This window comes from Melitaea cinxia, chromosome 10 (genome assembly GCF_905220565.1).
Source record: "Melitaea cinxia chromosome 10, ilMelCinx1.1, whole genome shotgun sequence".
NCBI classification, from domain to species: domain Eukaryota; kingdom Metazoa; phylum Arthropoda; class Insecta; order Lepidoptera; family Nymphalidae; genus Melitaea; species Melitaea cinxia.
The window spans coordinates 13,870,224-13,894,730 of NC_059403.1; the positions used below are offsets into that span (position 1 = coordinate 13,870,224).

Consider the following 24,507-nt stretch of genomic DNA (forward strand, 5'->3'; position numbering starts at 1 on the left):
TATAAAGTTAAAAACCGAAGAAAACTATGGTATCTATCACACTACGATACCTATGTATGTTACATACTATTAAGTATATGCGCCCTTCTAAGCGTATGCTATTGGAAGCGTCGTACCAGACCACCAGCTAAAACAACGAAAGAAAATGAAGAAAATTATCCGGAAATGCAAGCTGTCTACGCTGTCCCAGGTACCAGAAGGGTGGATCCTGATAATCTTCCAGCGCAGTTTACGACATCAGTATTCAACAGTCGCTGTTCTACGGGGGGAGGTGTTACATTAGCCTAACCCCACGGTATCAATGTGCCTCCGACTTAACTTCATACGAAGATAATTAAACCATATATTTGAATATAAGAAACCCAGGTGTGCCCACAGCCTTATTTTCTCTGTACGGCACACGTGCAAGATTTCAACATCATTTCGGATGAAGATGGCAAGCAACGGAAAGCGACCACCGCAGAGACCACCGCAGCGACGGCCACACCGAGGAAACCTTTCTTCAACTTCTTTTATTAAATCATTCTTCTACTTAACATCAGTAGGGAATCACCTCTTTAGTATTAAGTTTAATTATAATGTAGATTAATAAATTATTATAAGTAAATTGCTTTTTTTTTGGCATCTGCGGCTGCAACAATCGTAACTCCCGTATAAATTACTAAGAATATTTTCATTACAAACTGATCCTAAATTAAACAATGGTATATATATATACGATTGTATAATTTGCGATTATATATATATATATATATATAATTTGGCAGTGTGGTAGTTTATATTTTGTATAGTTATATTGTAGACCTCTCTTGGTGCAGTGGTTCGAGTATTTGCCTAAAACTCCGACGGTTTGTGGGTTCGATTCCCGCTCGAGACTGATATTTCTATTTGTACAAATACGGTTTAGATGTCTGTCCTTGTGGTTCTCCCTACCGTACCTCGGCAAGTTCGTTAAGCCGTCGGTCCCGTTTGTTATCATAAATACCTGATAGCTATCGTTACTCATAGTAGGGAACATATCCGCCAACCCGCAGTGGAGTAGCGTGGTGCATTAAGCTCCAATTCACCTACATGGAGAAAGAGGCTATCTCTAACATCTCACCTAACATCATCATAACATCAAGCCTATGCTCAGCGGTGAGATGTTAGAGATTGAATGCGTGCATGCGTGAAATTTTTTTAAAGCTTTTGATTGCATATAACCTAAATCAGTATTGCTGCGTTTGCGGAATGTCTGTATAGTAAAATAGGAGATAAGTTCGTATTGCTCAAATTACCAAAAAATGGGTTTGAAGACCTCAGGGAACACTGTTTTTCGCTCGGCTGTTCCATGAGGCGTGATCGAGAGCGAGATCTGCGAGCAGGGCAGATCTAGCGCACGAAAGGTGAACAATAAATGTGATATACCGACATAAATGCAGTGGACCGCTTTGATCCTAATGTTGTAACATAATGATTATATAACGACTTTAACCATTCTTTGTAAATATCATTAATTTTCACGCGAGCGAAGCCGTGGACAACTGCTAGTTACTTTATAATAATACTTAATAATACTTTATTTTTTCAAAATAAAAATATTTAATTTGTTACCAAGCAGATAACGACAATGAGATCGCTTCTTGAACCACACATGATATAATATATACTTATACAAACGATAATATTATGAACCTTCTTTTTTAACCGACTTCAAAAAGGAGGAGGTTACTCAATTCGACCGTATATATATATATATATGTATGTTCGGGGATAACTTCGCCGTTTATGAACCGATTTTGATAATTCTTTTTTTTTTGTTGGAAAGGAGATATCCTAAGTGTGGTACCATGATAAGGATCTGATGATGAGATCCCAGAGAAATCGAAGGAAATCCTCGAAAATCCTTAATAACTTTTTACTGGGTGTATCGATTTTGATGATTTTTAATTTAATCGAAAGCCACGCAATATTTATCATATGGTCACATTTAAATTTAATCGAGATCTGATTACAACTTTTGGAGTAATCTTTGATAATGCGTATTTACTTCACTGTTTTTTCGTCTACGTTGTATTACTTGTCGATGTAATTGAAGTCGTTGTTTTTCGTTTGCCAGCAACCACAATTAAAAAAAATTATAATTTAGAATGTATTACTACTATTATTATCTTTTTTTTTTTACTAGTTTTCATAATCTATTACAGAAACTAATTTTTTTTATATTTACTAACTTTGATTTAGTATATAAGCGAAGTGAGAGTACGAGTAGTTACTTAATAGAGAGTACAGTAGTTACTTAATATAATTAAAAAATATACAGTTAACGACATTTTAATAAAACTCATGTAATGTTTAAGTATTACCAAATGTATTGAAAACTATTATTTTACGATTAATTAACAGAACATAACATTGTGTCAATATTATTAATAAAAAATGATGTGAAATAAGATTTTATATTATAACTAGCTGTACCTTGCGCGCCCTATTTTTATTTTTTTTTTTTTTTCTTTTGGTCGTGCCAACTCAGAAAACCTTTGTGGGCTCATGCACAACATTTTGCTGAAGATTATGACATGATCAAATGCATAGTTTACGTTTCTATAAAGGATTCATTTTTATATATATAGAAGACTAGTGACCTCTGCCCATTCATATTTTTGAAACGATAAGTAATCACCAATATAGTTATAATAAAACCTTCTCCGACACACGCTACATCTTATAGTATAAGTATTATTTCGATCGGTTCAGTAGTTTTCGCAGTATAACCGAACAAAACAACCGGCTCTCCATTTATTAGTATAGATATTCGTTACTTTTAAAATGTCCAAATAGAAACACCATGTGACAAAAGAGAAGAATGAACCAGGTATGCTAAAAAAGTAATAGTGATTGATTAAAAACAGCATTTTTAGCGATGATGATAGTTTAATTATCAATGGTGGTCATCTTTCAAAAAGTCTGCCAAATGTTCAGCGATCATTATCACAACAACATTTGGATTACCAGAAATATGGGATGGTATAACACTAGCGTCAGCTACTCGCAGTCGATTGACATTGAAGACTCGCAACTTGCTGTCCACTACTGAACCTAAAGAAGCTGTACCAATATAGTGTAAAGAGGATGACGTCAAACTTCTTGCATAACACTTCCAATAATTTCTACTACCAAACTCCCAATCAGCGCATTCTTTTATTTTCATATCCACTATTTCTGATTTGACACTTCTAAAATAAGTCGTATTAACAACACGAACAAAGTCTTCAATATAAGTAGTCATATCTTCTAGATCCCTTTCATCCGAAAATAGACCGTTAGAAATATTTGGTGCATCCATTGGATTATTCGTCATCAAATTGATCTGCCCTTTTGATTTTGGATGTTGTAAACTGAGCACGGTTAGCATGGTATTTCTACCCTTACAAGCATCGTACATATTTTGACACAAATAGTCTTTATACCTCATGTTAAAGGTGCACGAGATAAGAGGACCGTCTGAATCCCTTGGTGCTATCACATTATAGGTTAAATAATCGGCACAAGATTTTGATTTATTTACTGTTACGTAGCCAATAAATACTGGAAGTGGTGTTTGGTGTGGATTGCCTGGCCCAGGAATATTTTCTGTTTTTTCCATTTTGAAAGTTAACGTTAGTATCCAGTGATCTTGAAAGTTCCGACCAACAGGCAAGTCACTTCTTACATTAATGTTTAATGATTCCAAGTGTTCTTTTGGACCAATGCCTGATAACATGAGTAATTTAGGAGTATTGATAGCACCTGCTGATACAATAACTTCACGCTTTGCTTTAATGGTTACTATTTTATTATTTTCGGTCACAGCTTTAACACCAATAGCGTTATTGTATTCATCAAATAAAATCTCTATAACTACAGCGTTTTTTAGAACATAAAGATTTTTTCGAAATTTATTTTTACCTAGATTCGTGAATGCTGTTGTTTGTCTCTTTCCTTCAGCAATAGTGTACAACTGGGGCGTGTAACCTAGACTGCGTTCTCCATTAATGTCGAGGAGTATGTCATTACCTAATTCTCCGAAAGCCTCCAAATATTTCTTTATTTCTGGCCTATCTTCTCTGGTGACACCGAGAAACCCTTTCGTGCCATGATACAATCTATAGCGAGATTTTAAGATTTTTTCACTTAGTAATCTTTCGCTTTTTTTGAAGTATGGCAAATTATTTTTATAATTCCAAATAGGATCTTTGCTCAATTCAGCCCAGGAATCATAATCTCCTGGACAGCCACGTGAGTAGTACATATAATTAATACTACTGCCTCCACCCAAGACCCGACCACATGTATGTATTATTTCTCTAGTCTTCAAACCATATCCCGCATCTGAATCTATCTTTGAGGTAAAGTTCCAATCATACTGAGACCTAGTTAAATACAGATACAGGCTTGGTACCTGAAAAAGTATTAGTAATTTCATGAAATACATTGTACTTAGATCAGTTATTGTATTTTAATTTCTAGTATACAAAATATATATTACCATAGACTCAAGAGGTGGGTTACCTCCTGCTTCTACCACCAAAACTTTGAACTGGGGCCACTCAGACAGTCTGTCGGCAATTACGCTACCACCTGATCCTCCACCGACAATTATAAAGTCAAATTCATGAAAATCTAAACAATAAAATAAAATTCATGATTTTTAATACAATATATAGTTTATCATTTTATTTTAGATTTATTGGTTTAATAATAGATATTGATATTACGTTTAACCAGTTAAAATACAGAACATAATGAAATAATTAATAGTAATTAAATTACCCTCGACGATTGCCTGTTTTGGGAAGAGGTAAGCAGTAAGCATAAGAGTTCCGATGACGCTCAGAGCTCCTTGTATACGTATAACATTATTAAACGCCGTCACAGCTTCCATTTCTGAAAACAATAAACAGTGAAGTTGTACCTTCAAAAAAACCTAATAACACGCAACAAACGAAAAGCCGGCATAAGTTGATCAATAAAATAATTATTAATTATTTCGTTGATCGTTATAATTGTAATGAATATTAACAAATATTAAAAAAGACACATATTTAAAAAAATAAAAATAATAAGACGATTTAAAAAATCCCAACACAAATAGTTAAATACCTACCTAAGGATGTAGAAGTAAGAGAACAGTACAAGCATGTACATGTCTCTAAAGAAATTGAGCCGATCGCTAGTTATTTATAACTGTTTTATAAGAATTAAAAATATAAATAAAATTAACGTATCCACACAATAACGCAAACACTTCCACTTGTTTAAACAAAAAGAGAACCGGCCAAGTGCGAGTCGGACTCGCGCACCGAGGGTTCCGCACAAACAAAATTATTAAAAATATTTTTAATATATGATGTAGCTAAAAATGTTTTCTTTTCGCAATTTTGCCTTTATCTATGCTATAAGACGTTGCTTAGTACCAAATTTCAAGATTCTGAGTTCACGGGAAGTAGGTACCCGTAGGTTTTGATTTGTTAGCGAGTGTCGAAAATTTACAGCATAAACGGCTATAGCTTTTGATTGCGTTGGCTTAGAAATTTGATTTTTTCACAGCTCCAAGGGTCAGCAGACTTGAGTATTTGATATGAATTTCTTTGAATTTTTTGAAATTTTTTTTGATACCTCCACGCGTTCCTGAGAAAAAGGGTCTTGACAGACAGACGGACAACAAAGTGACCATATAAGGCTACAGTTTTTTTATTTTTTCAAATATATTTATAAACATATCTCTAATATAAATGAATATTTATTTTACACTTTTTTATCGCTTCCGTTTGAATGAATTACATGACTATGGGGTGTTTCTCGTATTTCGTGAATATTACGCGGTCAAAAATGCTTTTAAAAAATTTAAAAAAATTTAGTTACACTTTCATGCATATACGTACCTATTATAGAGCAAGAACCCGCGACGATCAAGTTTGCGTCATTTGATAAAACCTAAATGTTAATCTGTGTAAAATACAAATAAAAACGATTCCCCTGAACAAAGTTTTGATCACGGTGTATTTGAAATATATCAGGTAACAAAGGTGTCTTTAACGTAAAGGTGTCTTAAACTTTCGTTGTAATGTAAACAATGTCAGTTTTTACATTTAATGTTGGAAAAACGGAGGGTTTCCCTTCAAATCGTATAAATATTTCGCCTTTTACTAAAGATTTCTGTGAACACTCAAATGTCACACAAATTTTCTATTAAAATTTTTATTGACTAAAAAAATCTCATACATAGCTCTTAACAGCCGCACAAACTTAGGCAAAGTTCTAATAAGTTTGAAAATCTCTACATAGCTCTGTTCGTAGTCGCACAACGTTTCTACTAAAAGTTAATTAAATTCTAAATAAGTCTTCTGGCCAAAATCTTATCTATACCATCCAAATACTCTAACTTATTAAACCATATAAAACGTTTCTCTGACTTATTAAACCATATGAAACGTTTCTTTGACTCAATAATACTTTTTCAGAGTTTGTAAGAGAAAATTATTATTCATACTTAAAGTAGAATTTTTTATACTTTTTTTTCAGGGGTTTTTTTCCACAATCAAAATCCTCAATCAAAAAATCGGTTGAAATTTAGAATCGTTTGGCACGATTTTAAGAGCGAGAAGGGGTGGGGGGAAGAATGAATGGTGAAAAGAGAGACAAGAATGGTGCATTACCTTGTATTGCGAGGGTTATGGGGAAGAAAGGGAGACCCCTCCTACCCCTACCAAACCATCTCGCCAAAATTCGTGCCAAACGATTCTAAATCCAACCTAATTTTTTTTAATGTCATTATTGTAAGGGTGGGTCTGTACACTTTTAAATAGATTTTTAGTATTATACATAGGTATATGGTTAAATATATTAAAATATCTAGGTACCTATATATTTTAAGACAAATGCAATAAAGCTAAAATTAATAACTGCTCCAAATGTTACGTATAAAGATCAGTGCCGGATTTATATTTTTTATGAGTGTAGGGCACTTTATTTCTGCCGCATACCTTTCTAAAATAATAATTTTCAAATGGATAATTATTATTTAAATAAACGAATGAAAGTTAAATAAACGAATGAATTAGCCATTAAGAAAGAGAGCGTAAAAAAGAAACAAGATATACAATTTTTGCCGCCCCTAGGACGCTGCCGCCCCTAGGCCGCGGCCTATACGGCCTATACGGCCTATTTATAAATCCAGAACTGATAAAGATACGTATAAGATACTTTAATCATGACAAAATTATGTAAAAAATAAAAGCGATCCATGATGATGATCATGATACCATGATGACATCTAGTGTTTAACAAAAAATATTTTATTTTATTAAAGTAATTGTGGGTACGCTATGTTATTATTTCTGCTGAATAAAATATAAGTTAAATTGAAGTTTATCATAACAATATAAAATTATCAAAAACCAGTATGCTTTAACATAACGATAACAGAACTATTAAAATTTTATCACCTACTTCATTTACCACTATCACTTAACCTACTATGCATAATAGGTATATTTTTTATGCCTGTACCGAGACTTCTACTTCAAATGTAGCAATTAAGCATACGGTTCTGCCTTATGAGCGCTTTATGGACGCGTTCATTACTAGTGTTTCCAGGGCGTCGCGAACCCTACTTCCGACTCTCACGAGCTCTAGCTAGAGCTTATTCACTACAGGAACACATTACACAACGCTATTGAGAGTAAAATTATTTAGCAGTGGTCTGGTCATCATTTACTTGGAACTAAGCTCTTCCCATGTATTTTACTATTTCCTCAATAAAAAGTTTATTTTACATTAATTGTATTACGATTTCAATAGCATGCAATAATATTAATACAATTCAAAAAAAAGTAGGTACATAAAATTCGTAACTATTTCAATAATTTTTTCACTAAATTTAATTTTATTTAATAATTAGTAAAATATTTCTTTGTTGATTAAAGACCTCTTTATAGACTAAGGCCTCCTCCATTTTTCTCCACATAATTCTGTCACTCGCTTTATTAGTCCATTCTTTTCCCGCTGTTTTCAAAATTTCATCGAGCCATCTTTCCGCCGGTTTACCCTTGGTTCTCTTGACTACAGGTCTTTTCCAGAATGTAAGCTTTTTGACCCACCTGTCATAGGAGCAATATGACCTGCCCACTTCCATTTCAGTCTTTTACAGTGTTCCAGAGCATCAATTAAATCTCTCTGCATCTGCATCAATCTCTATCTCTTTTTCTTATATCTGTGTCTCTTTTTGTGTCTTAACTATAGATTTAGAATTCTTAGAAGATATCTAATAGAAGTATCTATCAAGTATCTATCTAATAGAAGTATCTAATAGCAACAAGATAATCTATAGAAGTCAGAAGCTGAAGAAAATTGTGTTAGACTCTTGTATTTTACCTTCTCTCACCTACGCATCCCAAAAATGGATTTTCAACAAACAAACAAAAAATATAATTATATATTAACAATTCAAATAGCCATTGAATTGTTAACATTATTAAACAAAACAAAATTATGATCGAAAACTTTTGTCTTAAAATAAAATGCAAAATATAGTTACATAGGTTATATTTTCTCAAAAAAATTAAAAGTAAGACACTGTTGAATATAGGATATCCAACCGATAGCGGTAAAGCAGTATACAAATCGCATCAGTCCATTTTGTCAGTTATGGGGCAGAGAGAAAACCGCACTCCCCGAGCTCAAGTCTCAGTAGGGACGGAGACCGTCATTCGCTGCTACGTCCACACTCTTTTGGGAGCTTCGCTCTAGACGGAGCGACGTGGTATCGCAATTAGCTTAATACAATGCGCACCATAACATTAAAATGAATAAATTCATTTCAGCGGCTTGTTTTGTAGGTTTAACACTGAATTTAACAGCATCGGTAGTAACAGCACGGCGAGCAGTAAGAACACGGCCCGCAAGATGAGTTGCAGGGACCGCAAGGGTAGCAAAGCATTTTGTTTGTTTTTTTAATGTATAGTTTGTAATTACAAGCAGGATTGGTTATTGACGGTTCGAAGTTCTTTTGATTGACGCTTAATTTTCGTCTATTACAGATATATTCTAGAATGAACTTGAATTTTGAAAAAATATGTATATTTTTTTAATGCCAATAGTTTTTACAAAATCTAAATAGGTCTATATTCTTTTTGCGTTAATTTTTTTTTTTTTTTTTCAATATTGCTATAGGCCAATTGCTTTGTGATATTATTTTATATACTTCTGAATAATTATAAATTATTTATATTTGGCGGGTAATAAATAAAATATATATAATTTGGTCTATAAAAATGAGTTTTAACAGAAAAGGTTTCGTTTAAAAAATTGGAATGCATCAAATTTTTATCTATTACATATCTAGTCTTAATATAATACATAATAATTACATTCCTCATAAAATTTAAAAATAATTGTTGTTATATTGAACCTTTCAAAACTAAAAAAGCTACATTGGATAAGTTTTTCTAAAACGGTAATATTTTTTGAGGCATTTACAGGTTCAATTTACATAAAAGGTTTATTTATCATAAAGTTTTAAGAAAACGAAATAAAAAAAAAATTACAAAAATAACCTTTATTATCTCTTATACAAGGTGTTATTTAACTGGTGTCCTTCCGTTTAGAATATAAAAACTAAAAAAAGTACTATTTTAATTTTTCTACCTAACGTAGTTGAGTCAGTGACCGATTCACCTGAGTTTTACGATTAAGTCGGTTATTTATATCTTCATTACCTATGCCTTCACATTCTTTTTCAAATATGTCGATTTTAAAGTTATTTATTTATTTATTTATTTACACTTTCGCACACTAATACAAGGTTTTAACAGCATAACAAATGAAATATAAAAATAAAATTTGCATCAGCTGCAACAGGCGGCCTTATCGCTAATACAGCGATCTCTTCCAGGCAACCTTTGGGCAGAGGACTAAATAAGTTACTTAGTAAAGAACTGGAATTTCCTACTTTTGCATTTTTTTCATCATTTATGCATGTATGTATCTCAAAAAAATGACACCAGTTAAATAAACATGTTATATAAATATAATATGTTAAGTTTACAAATACATTTCAATAAACAAACACAAAATCAATAATATCACGAAATTCGTCGTCGTTTCGCTTGAGAGGTTTCATCATCACTGTCATTTCTTTCATCATCACTTGCTCCAGGTGATAAGATCTCTGTCGCCGCGTCGTTGATATTGTCATCGCCTTAACAAAAAATAATATATTACGCTACACATAATATATTTAATAAATGTGTTGCCTAAGCGCTCAACTCGAGAACGGTTAGACCAATTTAATCTGATTTTGTTTTTTACGTTTTCTAATACTTTGTAGAAGGTTATTATTAAGTGAAAATTTACGAAAATAGCGCAGAAAATTGGAGAACATCAAAAAAACGTTAAGAGTACTTCAACTTTAAGCATTTAACGGTGTTAAAAAGAGTAGCTAAAGTGGATAGCTAAAAATGGTCGTCATGTGTCAATCATGTGATAACCAAGATCGAAACAAAAATGTACGGAGTCGACAATTATGGAGAAAATATGTAAGAATAGTTTATTATTTTCACGTGTCTATCGAGTTTTTCAGAAGGAAGTGATGACGATTTAAGGTTACAAGAGTTATATAATAATTACTTTATAATTGTTTATATATAAAAATAACTTAATTTTCTCTACATTAAATTTTAGGAATATTCAATATGAACGAACCTTTACAATTTCAAAACAAGATCAAAGGCGTTTGCCTCACCCTACCACCCGTCTCACTCTGTCAATATCGGAAATGTGAGAGACACACTCAGTACCCGTTTGTTTAAATGAAAACTATAGTAAATACTACATGCTATGGTCGTCTGTAAAAGGACACTACATTATTCTGTCTTTTTAGTGAATGTATCAATTGTTTTGATTTCTTTTATTCAAACCTTGTCTTGACAGTAACAGACCCAATTATTTTTTATTTCGTATGATTGCTGGTGTAGGCTGGACGAGGATCGCGGAAAATCGTAATGTCTGGCGCGAACTTTGGAAGGCCTATGTCCATCAATGGATTGCAATAGGCTGAACTAGAAAGTCGTTTGGAAGTAACGCCCGCACATACATTTCAGCGATTCATCTTTTTTTTATATAGATACTAAGCTCAACCCACAAACGTTGTTTTGCTATAAATTTTATTAAACCCCGTAACCCCCTTAACTTAGGGGTATGAAAAATTATGAAGATGTTGGCCAATTTTCAGACCTACCCGATATGCACACAAAATTTTATAAAAATCGGTCTAGTCGTTTCGGAGGAGTATTGTTACTAACATGGTGACAAGAGAATTTTATATTATACTAGCTGACCCGGCGAACTTCGTATCGCCTAACACAAACTTTATCGTATGGTATTAAAGTTCAAATTGACTTTTAAGTATTATCACAAATCTTTTGTATGGGAGTATAGAAAAGTGTTGTTTTTAGACTTTTACAGGAAATTAAAATTTTTTTTTTTTTTTTGTATTTTTCTCCGTAAGAACCATCCTCGTACTTCAAGGAATATTTTAAAAAAAGAATTAGCGAAATCGGTCCAACCGTTCTCGAGTTTTGCGCTTAGCAACACATTCAGCGACTCATTTTTATATTATAGATAACATAAATTGTTGATTTTTAAATTCGGTGTAAAATAAAGTGTTATATATATATATATATATATATATATATATATATATATATTATATACAATATATATACAATATTTCTACGTTTCTAACCTACATGTAAAGAGAAAATAAGAGAAAAAAGTAATTATTGTACTTGTATGGTTATGAGGTGTTATCGTCATCGAAGTTAAATGTTCATCTTTAATGTATTTTGATTAAGCAGCATACAAGCTAATCGTTTGCTACTAAAAATTAGATAATGTGCTATCACTTCATATTTACATATGTGGTACAATATCTTTAAAACGACTTATTTTATGAGTATAATAATTAACCTATCTATATGTTAAATATTTATCAGCTTTCGTATAACACTTTCACGAATATTTTTCGACTTTTTTGCAATTTAAAATAAGCTAGAGAATGCTACAAAACTCGTTTACTGGATTCAAATAATTGTTTGTTCTCAAAAATAAAACCACCTTCGAATACGTATTATTAAACTATATTATATATATTATTACGTATATTTACGGATAACACAAAAACAGCTCGCCAGATCTCGCTCAAACTACTTAAATGGGACCACATGATAAGCACTAGCTTCTAAATTCAAAAAGAATCATTAAAATTGGTACACGCAGTCAAAAGCCATGATATTAAAAATCATAATAAATACAGACGATTGAGTACTCCCCCTTTTTTAATTAAGTTAAAACAAATCTCTTTTTTTATATAGAAATCGATCGGGGCAAAATATCAAAAACGGTAAAACGCGTGAAGTTGTTACATCATGAACAATGTTACATCTTCTAAAATATTTCAATTTTTTAATTTTTTCAGTAAATATGAACCTTTTTTGACCCAGGGGAAATCCCTAACGGATACCCACGGGGGTGTCACGGGTTATGTCCGATTCGCACGGACTAAAACCGCTGGGGTGATCGTCTGGAGCGGGATCACGGGGACGCTAAGCACTTACGCGATCAGAAGGTAAGAGCCTTCTACAAAGTATTGGAACAATTAAAAAAAAACACCAGTTAAAAGGGACCACCAGTAACCAGTTCTCAACTTATTTTGTTGAGCAATTAATTTTTTTACACACAAATACTTATATTAGTGGATCAGATTTGGAGTGACGAATAAGGTGTTTAATAAGAATTGTTATTAACAAAAAAAGGACTTCAATTACATCGACAAGTAAAACAACTAAGTGGACAAAGTAATAGTCAAGTAAATACGCGCTATCAAAGATTACTCAAAAAGTAGTAATCTGATCTCGATCAAATTTAAATAAGACTACATAACAAGTATTAGCTTTCGATTAAAACAGCAATCATCAAAAAGATAAAACCCAGTGAAAAGTTATGCGCTAAAATATAATACAATGTAGGTCGACGAAAAAATAGTCAAGTAAATACGCATTATTAGATATAACTAAAAAGTACTTGTAGATCTCAATTAAAATTAAATGAGACCACATGACACAAACCATTTTTCGATTAAAAAAAAAATTATCAAAATCGTTCCACCCAGTCAAGTTCTGAGGTTATGTATGTTACATAAAAAAATACATTCGAATTGAGAACTTTTTGGAAGGCGGTTAAAAAATATAGATATATATACCTTCCTCCGGTTCCGGTTCTGGTTCTTGATCTTGTATATTGAGAACCTCTTGCAACAGTGGCGCTTTTATTTTAAAATCTCTCGCCGTTCCCAGTGACAAATATTGTTGAAAGTTCAACTGAAATTTCAGAACAACAAAATTATTCAAAATAGTCACATATGATTTATACATGAAATAGAGCACAGAAGAATATATCCTGCTCAAAATCTGGAGCTCCAATGGAACAGTACCTCAACCTTACGCAAGATTACAACTAAACAATACAGTTTTCAAGCAGTGTGATCATGTTGTAAATAAAGTAACCAGAGCTACAGGGGAGTGTCGGAGTAGTCTTTTAGTATTACAGGCGTCTATGGGCTACGGTAACCACTCACCATCAGGCGGACCATACATTTGTCTGCCACCCTGGCACGAAAAAAAGTATTAATAGTATACTAACGTTTGCCTTAGTCCCGAGCAATATCACATGTTTACTAAACTGCTCTGCCTCCAACACTAGTCTCGGTATAAGCTTAGTGTCTCTCAAAACTTTGCTGGCCTTCCTCTGCTCTTGAGATGATTCTAAGTATGTTATCAGATTGTCCATCACTATCGACAATTTCTTACCGGTGAATTTTAACAGTCTTTCTAACCTGTAATAATAAATTTAAATAAGATTGGGCTTCGAAAATGGTATTGATGACATCTACTCAAAATATTATTTTGATATTTAACCCAGCACACAACATAATAAATATCGATCTTAACTTAAAGATAATGCATTAAATTTCTTGTTTAAACTACTTTCAAATTTAATATCTGAAAATATAACACTGAAATAAATTTTAACCAATCAGCGATGTAGCAGGATGCAGATAATTGTTATACATACAGAAAAATATCCAATCAGATAATCTGTCGATGTCTGTAGTAGTGTGTTGATTCAGCAGATTTAGAACTCTATGTTTACTCTGCGTTAATCTAGACTTCAGCTTAAATACGGCTTAGTATTATATCCATGATAGAATAACATACCTCAAAATTTGTGCCATAGTCGGGTCTAATTGTTTTATAAACATCGCCAGTAAAGAATAGAGCCGCATACAAATATTCAGTACTTTGTCACTACCGCCGCCGATACAACATCTCAACTTAGCTACATCTGATGTCCACGTAGCCAACTGGCAGAGTTGTATTACGACAGACTTGTATAGCTCTTTTAACTCTACAAAATTTAAACAATTATTAATAATAAGAAACCGTCTACAACACAAAAAGCATTGTAAGTGTGTTGCCGACCCTACCCCCAATCCCCCCAGGAGGCTACCTCACTCACCACGGGAGCACAACACTACTTGATCTTGTATCTATCTTGAGAGTAGAAGTTATTTAGCTGTGATCTTCTGTAAGGTATAGATAGATACTTCCCCAGACGGGCTGCTCTAGATTTTGAGCAGAATTAATTTTGCTGGGCTCTACCTTAATAAATAAAATGATAATTACACAAATCTTAGTTTTTAAGTTCAATAGCTATTGTAAACACAATTTAAGCAATAATGATTATATGAATGAAATACACAATTACCCCGATCAATCCTGTTCTGATGTGACTGCACGGCACAGGCCAGCGCTGCTATCAAGTCACGAGCTCTGTTCAGCAGGTGTTCCGCGGATTTGAACCTGTTACCCAGGTGGACACACACCTGACTTAACACACTGTGGCCCGAACGGGAATCGATCGTGGGGAAGGTCGTTACTTCCTTTTCGACTGTACTTTCCTCTTCCTGGAATAATTAAAAATATTTTTTCAATATGGTTTTATTCCTTTCTAGTCATTTTCAGGTTTAACTCATAAAGTAAAGGAAAATGGCACTGATGGTTAGCCGTTACCGTAAGCTAGACGCCTGCAACACCAGTTGCCGACCCTACCCCCAATCCCCAGGAGCTCTAGTCACCTTCTCTTCTCTTCACCGATCTTGTACTGTGATGTTGTACGGTTCATGATCTTTCACAGTGGGACTACTACAGACTTTTAGCAAGATATTGCCTTCCCTTCCCCAATAAAGCTCTATGAAGCCCAAAAAGCCAATAACAAGAGATACGACTCCACAAAATAAGTAAAAGTCGTGTACAGACGCACACACACAGAGCATATTAAGCCCACTAAGCCACTGCGCACACTGGGCTACCGAGCACATTGAGCACACGAAGCCACTGAGCACACTGGACACGCAGAGCACATAATTATGTACAATCGCGGAGTGTAATTTATGGGGTTGGGGGGAAAGAGGGGGTTGGGGGGAGGGGAGGAGGGTGGCTTTTCACCCCTCCGGCAAACTATTTTCGTGTAAACCCCGTTGTTACAGAGATATCGTGGTTAAAGTTTTAAGGTTAAATTTTTAAATCGGTCACTAATTTATGGGGTTAAGGGGGAAAAGGGGGGTTGGGAGGGGTAGAAAGGATGGGTTTTTCCCCCCCCCCCCTGACAACTATTATCGTGTAAACCCCATGGTTACGAAAATATTCTCTTCAACTCTTCAACCTCCCCGCCCAACCCCCTCTTTCCCCCCAACCCCAATAAATTACACTCCGCGGTTCTACATAATATCCGAGCACACTAAGCCGCTGAGCTAGTGAGCACAATGGGCACAATGAGCAGCCGGCGCACACTCACGTCGATGGAGCCCAGCTCGGCCGCCAGCCGGAGCAGCAGCTCCGTGAGCAGCGCCGCCTCCCGCTGGCCGCGGCGCGCCGCCGCCAGCAGCGGCGCCAGCAGCGGCAGCGCCTCCGCCTGCTTGCTGCTGCGGACCCACTCCTCCAACTGCACCGTCACCTGACGATAACATCAATACTGATTAATTGATCGATTCAGCCCGTATAACTGAGGTAGGGCACAGCAGGAATTTCCTGCTCAAAATATGGAGCAGCCCGACTGGGGTAGTACCTCGACCTTACAGAAGATCACAGCAAAATAATACTGTTTTCAAGCAGTATTGCGTTCCTGTTGGTGAGTAAGGTGACCAGAGCTCCTGGGGGGATTGGGGATTGGGTCGGTAACGCACTTGCGATGCTTCTGGTGTTGCAGGCGTCTATAAGCTACGGTAATCGCTTACCATCAGGTGAGCCGTACGCTTGTTTGCCGATCTAGTGACATAAAAAAAAAATCCCACTGCTGGGCATAGGTCTCTTTCTACATATAGGAGAGTTGGAGCATAATCCGCCATGCTGCTCCACTGCGATTTGACGGATATATTACCTACTATGAGTAACGATCGCTATCAGGTATCTACGATGGCAGATGGGACCGACAGCTTAACGTGCTCTCCGGGCAAGGACAGGCACCCAAGTCGGAAATAAATTGAACTGAACACGTAAATTCTACGTAACTTATCGCTTTGCAACTCGATATTTCGGCTATGTTTCACAAATGTATAATTTACAAAAAATAAAACTATATTTTTTTTATTACTAACTGTCTATGTGAATATGTCAATTAATGTCACTTTACTTACAAACGTCAAGTTAGTCAGAAATAAACCTCTAAGCTGGACACGCGCATCTCATTTCATTCAACCCGTCAAAAACTTCTACACAATTTGAACCTTATTCTCATGTACATAAGTTTTTGGTCCTATCGAGCGGACGGCGTGCGTCGAGCGTGCGTCGAGATTTCGAGAACAAAGGAAGTACATTCCACGGCAACAAGTATGTAAAAAACGTGTCGTTAAGTTCAAAGGTTATTTATTACAAGATATTACAACGTTTTTAAGAAGTTTTTACGAAGTTAAATACAGTGTTTGGCGTTAGTGAAGAATTTTGGATTATATACAATGGAAAAATATATTCTATATCAAATGGAGTTATTTGAGAACCTAAAAAATTGTGAGAAAAATTTAAGAAAGACACCGAAGGAGAGAATCAAAAAAGCATATTTAGAAACTAGATTGGAGCAATTAGAAACATTATGGAACGATTTTAAAGAAGGACATAAAAATATTATTTTGAAAATTTCGAAAGACGAAGACAGAAAACTTCCATATTTTAAAAATGAAGTGTTTGAAGCGTTTGAGGAGATGTATATCAGTACTAAATCTATGTTAAAGGAAATGATAGTGCCTTTTTTAAAATCTTCGAATAATTCTCAAACTACCGGCGTTCCCGATGTTAACGATTCTAAGAAAAACTGTGATATTAAGTTGCCGATTATTAAAATTCCAACCTTTACCGGTAAGTACGAGGAGTGGCAAACGTTTTACGATTTATTCTATTCTCTCATACATAACAATGAAGCTTTGTCACCGGTGCAAAAACTCCATTATTTAAAAAGTAATTTATCGGGTGAACCTGAAACAATGTTACGTAATTTTTCCATAACTGACGCCAATTATGAAGAAGCGTGGTACCAACTTGTGAAGAGATATAATAACAAGAGGTTTAATTGCAACGCCATTTTGAAAATTCTGTTTACACAAAAGATGATTACTGCAGAGTCTGCGAGTCATATAAAGCAACTTCTAGACACAACGGTTACCTGTTTAAAAGCGTTATCGAATATGGGTATAGATACGCATTCGTGGGATATAATTATCAACTATTTAGTCATTTCAAAACTGGACTCCGAGTCGATGCGACAGTGGGAACAACATGTAAGTGTCAAATCTGATTTACCAACATGGTCCGAATTACAACTTTATTTAGAGTCAAGATTTAGATCCTTGGAAATGATCGAGTGTAATAATAATAAAAATAAATCTTTGTTAGCTAAATCCATTCCGAAAACGAAATCGTTTCATACCAATATGAATAACCAAATAAAAAATAGCGAAATTAAAATTAAATGTATTTTATGTAGTAGTGATCATTATATTTATAATTGTAAAATGTTTTCGAATATGTCAGTGCAAGACAGACAAAATTTAATAAAAAAATCTAGATTGTGCTTTAACTGTCTTGCTCCGACACACTCTGTAATAAATTGTCGTCAATCTTCATGTTGTAAAAGGTGCGGACGCCGTCATCATTCAATGATTCATGTTGAACGCGAGCCTAAAGTTGATAATCCAGTTGAGACGGTTTCCACATCTACAGGTATAGAGAATAAGTCTAGAGGTAAGCCTAATGTTTTGTCAAATGATAACAATATTATAACAAATTTTTGTGAACATATCGATTCAAATAGTACTTTATTAGCTACAGTTCAAGTTTTAGTTGAGAGTAAGAATGGCAATAATCATGTTATTAGGGCTTTGTTAGACCAAGGGTCGCAGGCATCATTTGTGACAGAAGCAACAGTTCAGTTACTTAAACTTTCACGTAAGTCAGTAAGTGGTTGGGTGTCAGGTGTGGGAGAAGGGCAAATGAGAATTAAATACATGGTTTCATTATGTTTGAAATCACGCCACAATCCCGAGTCTAGAGTTTGTGTAAATGCATATGTATTGCGTTCATTAACAACACTGCTACCTACCACTAAGCTACATTCACCTGAGTGGTCAGACATAGAAAAATTAGAGTTGGCTGATCCAGGATATACAACACCAGGAAGAATAGATATTCTTCTTGGAGCCGAGGTTTATAGTGATGTATTATTAAATGGTATCATGAAACATCCTACAAGTAATTTACTTGCACAAAATACTATTTTTGGTTGGGTATTGTCTGGTAAGATTTGTAGTCCACGCAACTCGGCAAGGAATACGGTATCTAGCTTGCATATACAACTTAAGGATGATGACATTCTTAAGCTTTTCTGGGAGCAAGAAAATGAACCGAACATAATTAAAAGAAGATTGTCAAAGGAAGAAGAAAGATGTGAAAAAATCTATGATGCTACAACTACGAGGGATAAGGAAGGGAGATTTATAGTTAAGTTACCATTTAAAACCGAACACCCTAGCTGTCAAAATGGCAAATTATATGAGATAGCTGCTAGAAGATTTATGAGCTTAGAGAAGAAGTTACAAAGTAATCAAGATTTTCAAAGAGAATACATAAAAGTAATGCAAGAGTACATAGATTTAAAACATATGGTCGAAGTTGATTCGCAACACATTGACAATCAAAATACTGTCTACCTTCCACACCACGGTGTGCTTAGAGAAGACAAAACAACAACGAAGCTGCGAATTGTTTTCGACGCTTCGTGCAAAGGAGTTAATGGGTTTTCTTTAAATGATGATCTGCTGGTGGGCCCAAAGCTCCAGCAGGATCTACGACATATTTTGATGAGATGGAGGACTCATAAGATCTGTATAACTGCAGATATTATAAAAATGTACAGGATGGTACGTGTGGCAGAAGAAGACACAGACTTTCAGAGGTTACTTTGGAGGTCCACACCCGATGAGCAACTTAGACATTACAAGCTGTTAAGACTGACCTTCGGGACTGCATGTGCTCCATATCTTGCGGTGAAGTCACTACAAAGATTAGCAGATGATGCAGAATTTAAATATCCAGAGGCTGCAAGAATAATAAAAAATGATTTCTACATGGATGACCTTTTAACAGGATGTGAAACAGAAGATGAAGCCATAGAAATTTATAATAATATGAACAAATTGTTGAACTCAGGAGGATTTGATCTTCAAAAGTGGAGTAGTAATAATCAAAATGTACTAAAATACATCGGAGAAAATAAGCGAGATGATCATGAACTCCCTCTTAAAATCAATAGTCTGGTGAAGGTGTTAGGAGTAATTTGGAATCGTGATACGGATAATTTTGAATATACCTTAAATCTAGCAGAAACTAAACAACCTATAACAAAGAGACAAATTCTTTCTAATATAGCAAAGCTTTATGACCCTTTAGGTTGGTTGGCTCCGGTTGTTGTGATAGCAAAGATGATCATGCAGAAGCTATGGAAATCAGGCCTAGAATGGGATGATACTGTGCAAGGAAGTTTATTGGCTGAGTGGCTAAATTTCAGAGAAAATTTGATACATATAAAAAAGATTACTATACCTAGATCATTACATTTCTCTAGAATGTCTTCCGTAGAATTACATGTTTTTGCAGATGCTTCTCTATTAGCATATGGGGCAGTTGTTTATGTTCGTGTAGTCAAGGATGAAAAGGTCTTTGTAAACTTAATAACAGCCAAGACAAAAGTAGCTCCAATTGATAAACAAATTTCCATACCTAGGCTGGAACTCTGTTCCGCGGCTCTGGCAGCTAAACTAATTTTTGAGACAGCTCAAGTAATGAATATACCTAAAGTTAACTTACATGCGTGGTCTGATTCCACAATTGTGTTGGCGTGGCTAAAGGGAGGACCAAGTCGATGGAATACCTTTGTAAGCAACAGAGTTTCTGACATTTTAAATATCTTAGACTATGAACAGTGGGGTCATGTTGCTTCAGAAGTAAACCCAGCCGACTGTGCCTCAAGAGGTTTACAAGCTTCAGAATTGGTGAATCATACATTGTGGTGGAAAGGTCCTACCTGGTTGTCTACAAGGAGCATGAAATTAAATTACCTAGAGATAGATGACACACAAGAAGAAGAGAAGGTCAAGACTTTAACTGTTTTACTAGAAAGTGAACAAGATTTGATTTGGACAAAATTTTCTGATTTATCAAAAATGCTGAGAATCATATCATACTGTAAGAGATGGTTAAATGTTATTCGAAGAAAAGATAAAAAGCAAAGTGAGTCTAAATTTGTTACATTAGATGAAATTAATAAAACTTTAGAAAATTGTATAAAACAAGTTCAAGGTATAGAATTTAAAAATGAAATAAAACAGTTAAAGTCTCGTGGATGTGTTTCTAAGGGAAGTAAAATCCGTAATCTTTGTCCTATTTTTGATGAAATAGGAATACTAAGAGTTGGAGGTCGGATTCAGCAATCAAAGGTGCCCTATGATACTCAGCATCCCATAATTTTACCTGCTAAGAGTCATCTTAGCAGACTTTTAATTATGAATGCTCACAAGAAAACTTTACATGGCGGACCACAGATGATGTTAAACTATATCAGATCAAAATATTGGATCTTACGAGCTAAAGGTCAAGTAAAGAAATATTACCGTGAGTGTGTAACATGTATTAGATACTCGAAGAAAACTACTCAGCAATTGATGGGTCAGTTACCAGAGGTACGACTGAAACCAAGTCGACCTTTTAGTTCAGCTGGCGTGGACTATACAGGACCTATCAACATTAGATTTTCACCTGGCAGAGGTGCTAAGGCCTACAAAGGATACACATGTGTGTTTATATGTATGGTAACTCGTGCCATACATCTAGAGGCAGTAACGGATTTAACAACAAATGGATTTGTCGCAGCATTTAGGCGTTTCACAGCGAGGAGAGGACATTGTTCAAACATATACAGTGATAATGGTACTAATTTTGTAGGAGCCGACAAACAATTGCAAAATATGTTTAATGGTGCAAAATCTTCAATGACAAGTGAATTAGCAGAGTTGTTAACATTAGAGCGTACTACGTGGCATTTCATTCCTCCTCACGCACCAAATTTCGGTGGCTTATGGGAAGCGGGGGTTCGCAGTATGAAGGTACATCTTAGAAGAGTCATTGGGGATACAACACTTACATACGAGGAATTAACTACAGTGCTAACGCAAGTAGAAGCATGTTTAAATTCGCGACCTTTAACAATTTTGAGCGACGACCCTAATGATCCCCTACCCCTGACACCTGGTCATTTTTTGATTGGTGAGCCCTTACTTAATTTAACTGATGAAAATTATAGTCTATGTAAAATGCCATGTCATGAAAGGTGGAAATTAACACAAAAAATGGTAAATGATTTCTGGAACAGATGGTCCAAGGAATATTTAGTAAGTCTTAATCAAAGATATAAATGGCATAGTAAAAACACTGAACCAGAAATCGATGATATTGTAATATTAAAGGAGGATAATATTCCACCTAGTAAGTGGGTATTAGGTAAAATAATTCATAAACATGTCGGTCCAGACAATATTACTCGTGTAGTGTCAATCAAATGTAAAAATGGTATTTTTAAACGACCTTTAAATAAAATATGTATGCTTTTGAAACAAAACAATGATGAGACACAAAATAATTAAAAATTTACAGTTTAACTAATAGGTACCATACATACTTTATTTAACTGGCCATTAATTAACATAAATAAAACAACTTAACATTTTTCAAATTTTATTTACATTATAAATTTAGAGTTTACTTTATTTGTACTGTTACTTTTTTGTTACTGTATTGTATAAACACTGCATTTATCTAAGTTAAGTTATTTACCTGTAAAATGATTTTGTATGCATTTAGCAATTGCAATATATATGTACTTAAGTGGTTTGATATTCAGGGACTAATCTTGAAATAAATGGTTGCATCAATTTATATCTTCAAAAGAAGAAAGTGATTTGTAATGTTATTTTCAGAGTTTAGTAAAATTAGAGCTAACTATATTAAGTTATAATTAAGAATATAGTTTCATTATAAGTCATACTTCTGAAAAAAAAAAAAAAAAAATATAGTAAAACATTTTATAGAAATTGAAACTGAATATCATTGGATGTAAAAAACAATAATAAGTTTGTAAAATAATAATAAGTTTGTAAAATAATAGTAAGTTTGTAAAAAAAAAATATTAAGTGGTACTTACCTGAGGATATACTATGAGCACCTATAATGAATTGAAATTAAACTGCTGTTTTTTTTTGTTATTTGAATAATATTAATAAATTTATAACTTTGTTAATAAGACTTGTAGATTGGCCTGCATACAAATTGAACAGCTCATGGTAGATCCGCTGATTTCATGTTATTTGTGTTATAAATATAATTGTGTTTTGTGTTATAAAAGAACGCCGTCCTTTGGGGGGCGGAATGTCTATGTGAATATGTCAATTAATGTCACTTTACTTACAAACGTCAAGTTAGTCAGAAATAAACCTCTAAGCTGGACACGCGCATCTCATTTCATTCAACCCGTCAAAAACTTCTACACAATTTGAACCTTATTCTCATGTACACTAACCTTAATAAGTTCTTCGTTAGAAACAACTGGTGTTTCTAAAAGTAACGTGGATATCTGTACGAGCATCGAAAGAATTTTTTTTCTCACTAAATCCAAGTCTTCATCGGCTGCCTCTCTTTCCAAGATTATTAACGAAGAATGTATCTTATCCAAAATATCCGCCAAACAAGAAGCTACCGTTTTATCAGTGTCGTCAACTGAAATTATGAGAACATACAGTAAATTTTAAACTTTGTAGAAAAAGATGAAAAGCCTTTCTTCATAAAGTTCTTGCACATGGCAATATACTTTTAAGAATATATGAGAGATTACATTTTACAAAGTTCCCTTTTTGATCATCAAGTGTGCTAGTTTAAAAAAAAATGCAACAAACAATTTTAAGAAATGAAACAATCTTATTGCAAATTATTGGTCATCATTAAAAGGTTATATAATTATGTTACAACTCCCGCAAATCGCTAATGCGCTGGAACCCCTATCGTATTAACTAATCTTTGCATCTGCCGCGCATTAACAATTTGCGCAACTTATCACATATAAAATATTAATACATCAAGGACAAACTTTGTACCCCTTTTTATGAATATGCGCTGACGTAGGAGTATGAAATTTAAAATGCTATTTTTTTTTAATTATGCATAAAAATATATTAAATCATTTAATATATTTTTATACATTAAAAACATTACACACACTACCGTGTATTTGTCACACACACGCATATACATATACTCTTTTGTTTATTATAATAGAAGTAAAGTCTTTGAAAACAGAACCTTAAAAGAGTTCAAACTTGTAATTTAAATTAATTATGGTCGGAATTTCGACCACTGGGCGACCACTAGTACATATAAAATAGCATACCTATTCCAGATAGGACGCTATCTAGTTTCAAAGAATACGTCGGTGACAGCAAAAGACTGAGACAAGTCTTGAAGAGTTCTAGGCAAGCGAGTGTAGTGTTGTCGTCAAAATCACACATAGTTTGAAACCTGTCAACATATAAATAAACAGAAAATATTGAATCTTATTATCGTATTGTTAGACATCACTATTTAGTACGGCTTTCCGAACGCACGGAAACAATTCCCGCCTTACGTCACTTCCATAGATATCTCGGTCGATTGCACTACTTGTTACAATTCATTTTATACAGAACTTAATAAAGTACTAGTACACGAAAATATCATAGTTATACGTCAAGATTAGTGATGTGCCGGATCGTCAAAAATGTAGATCCGCGGATCCGTGGAT

The 24,507-nt window shown here is 34.3% G+C and overlaps 2 protein-coding genes, 1 long non-coding RNA gene and 1 pseudogene across 3 annotated transcripts in view; 2 read left to right on the forward strand and 2 right to left on the reverse strand.

The window, feature by feature from the left end:
* Positions 1 to 2,920: 2,920 nt before the first annotated feature.
* On the reverse strand, positions 2,921 to 4,297 carry LOC123657449 (glucose dehydrogenase [FAD, quinone]-like; the record flags this gene model as incomplete). Its single annotated transcript, XM_045592992.1, has 1 exon — positions 2,921 to 4,297. A coding segment is annotated over one exon (1,377 nt), but the record flags the coding sequence as incomplete, so codon positions are not given.
* Positions 4,298 to 6,124: 1,827 nt separating this feature from the next.
* On the forward strand, positions 6,125 to 6,236 carry LOC123657516 (annotated as a pseudogene).
* Positions 6,237 to 9,863: 3,627 nt separating this feature from the next.
* Positions 9,864 to 24,507, reverse strand: part of LOC123657312 (Fanconi anemia group I protein homolog) — a 30,932-nt gene continuing 16,288 nt past the window's right edge. The window contains exons 19-26 of the mRNA XM_045592883.1: positions 24,118 to 24,245; positions 23,254 to 23,450; positions 15,934 to 16,092; positions 14,845 to 15,043; positions 14,295 to 14,484; positions 13,720 to 13,912; positions 13,280 to 13,397; positions 9,864 to 10,219 (exon numbers count right to left, since the gene is read on the reverse strand). Coding sequence (XP_045448839.1) covers positions 10,104 to 10,219; positions 13,280 to 13,397; positions 13,720 to 13,912; positions 14,295 to 14,484; positions 14,845 to 15,043; positions 15,934 to 16,092; positions 23,254 to 23,450; positions 24,118 to 24,245 — 1,300 coding nt within the window. The 3' untranslated portion in view covers positions 9,864 to 10,103. The remainder of the gene's footprint in view (positions 10,220 to 13,279; positions 13,398 to 13,719; positions 13,913 to 14,294; positions 14,485 to 14,844; positions 15,044 to 15,933; positions 16,093 to 23,253; positions 23,451 to 24,117; positions 24,246 to 24,507) is intronic.
* LOC123657315 lies at positions 17,668 to 18,410 on the forward strand. The gene is made up of 2 exons (XR_006743686.1): positions 17,668 to 17,905; positions 18,262 to 18,410. It is a non-coding gene; the product is annotated as an uncharacterized LOC123657315 (long non-coding RNA).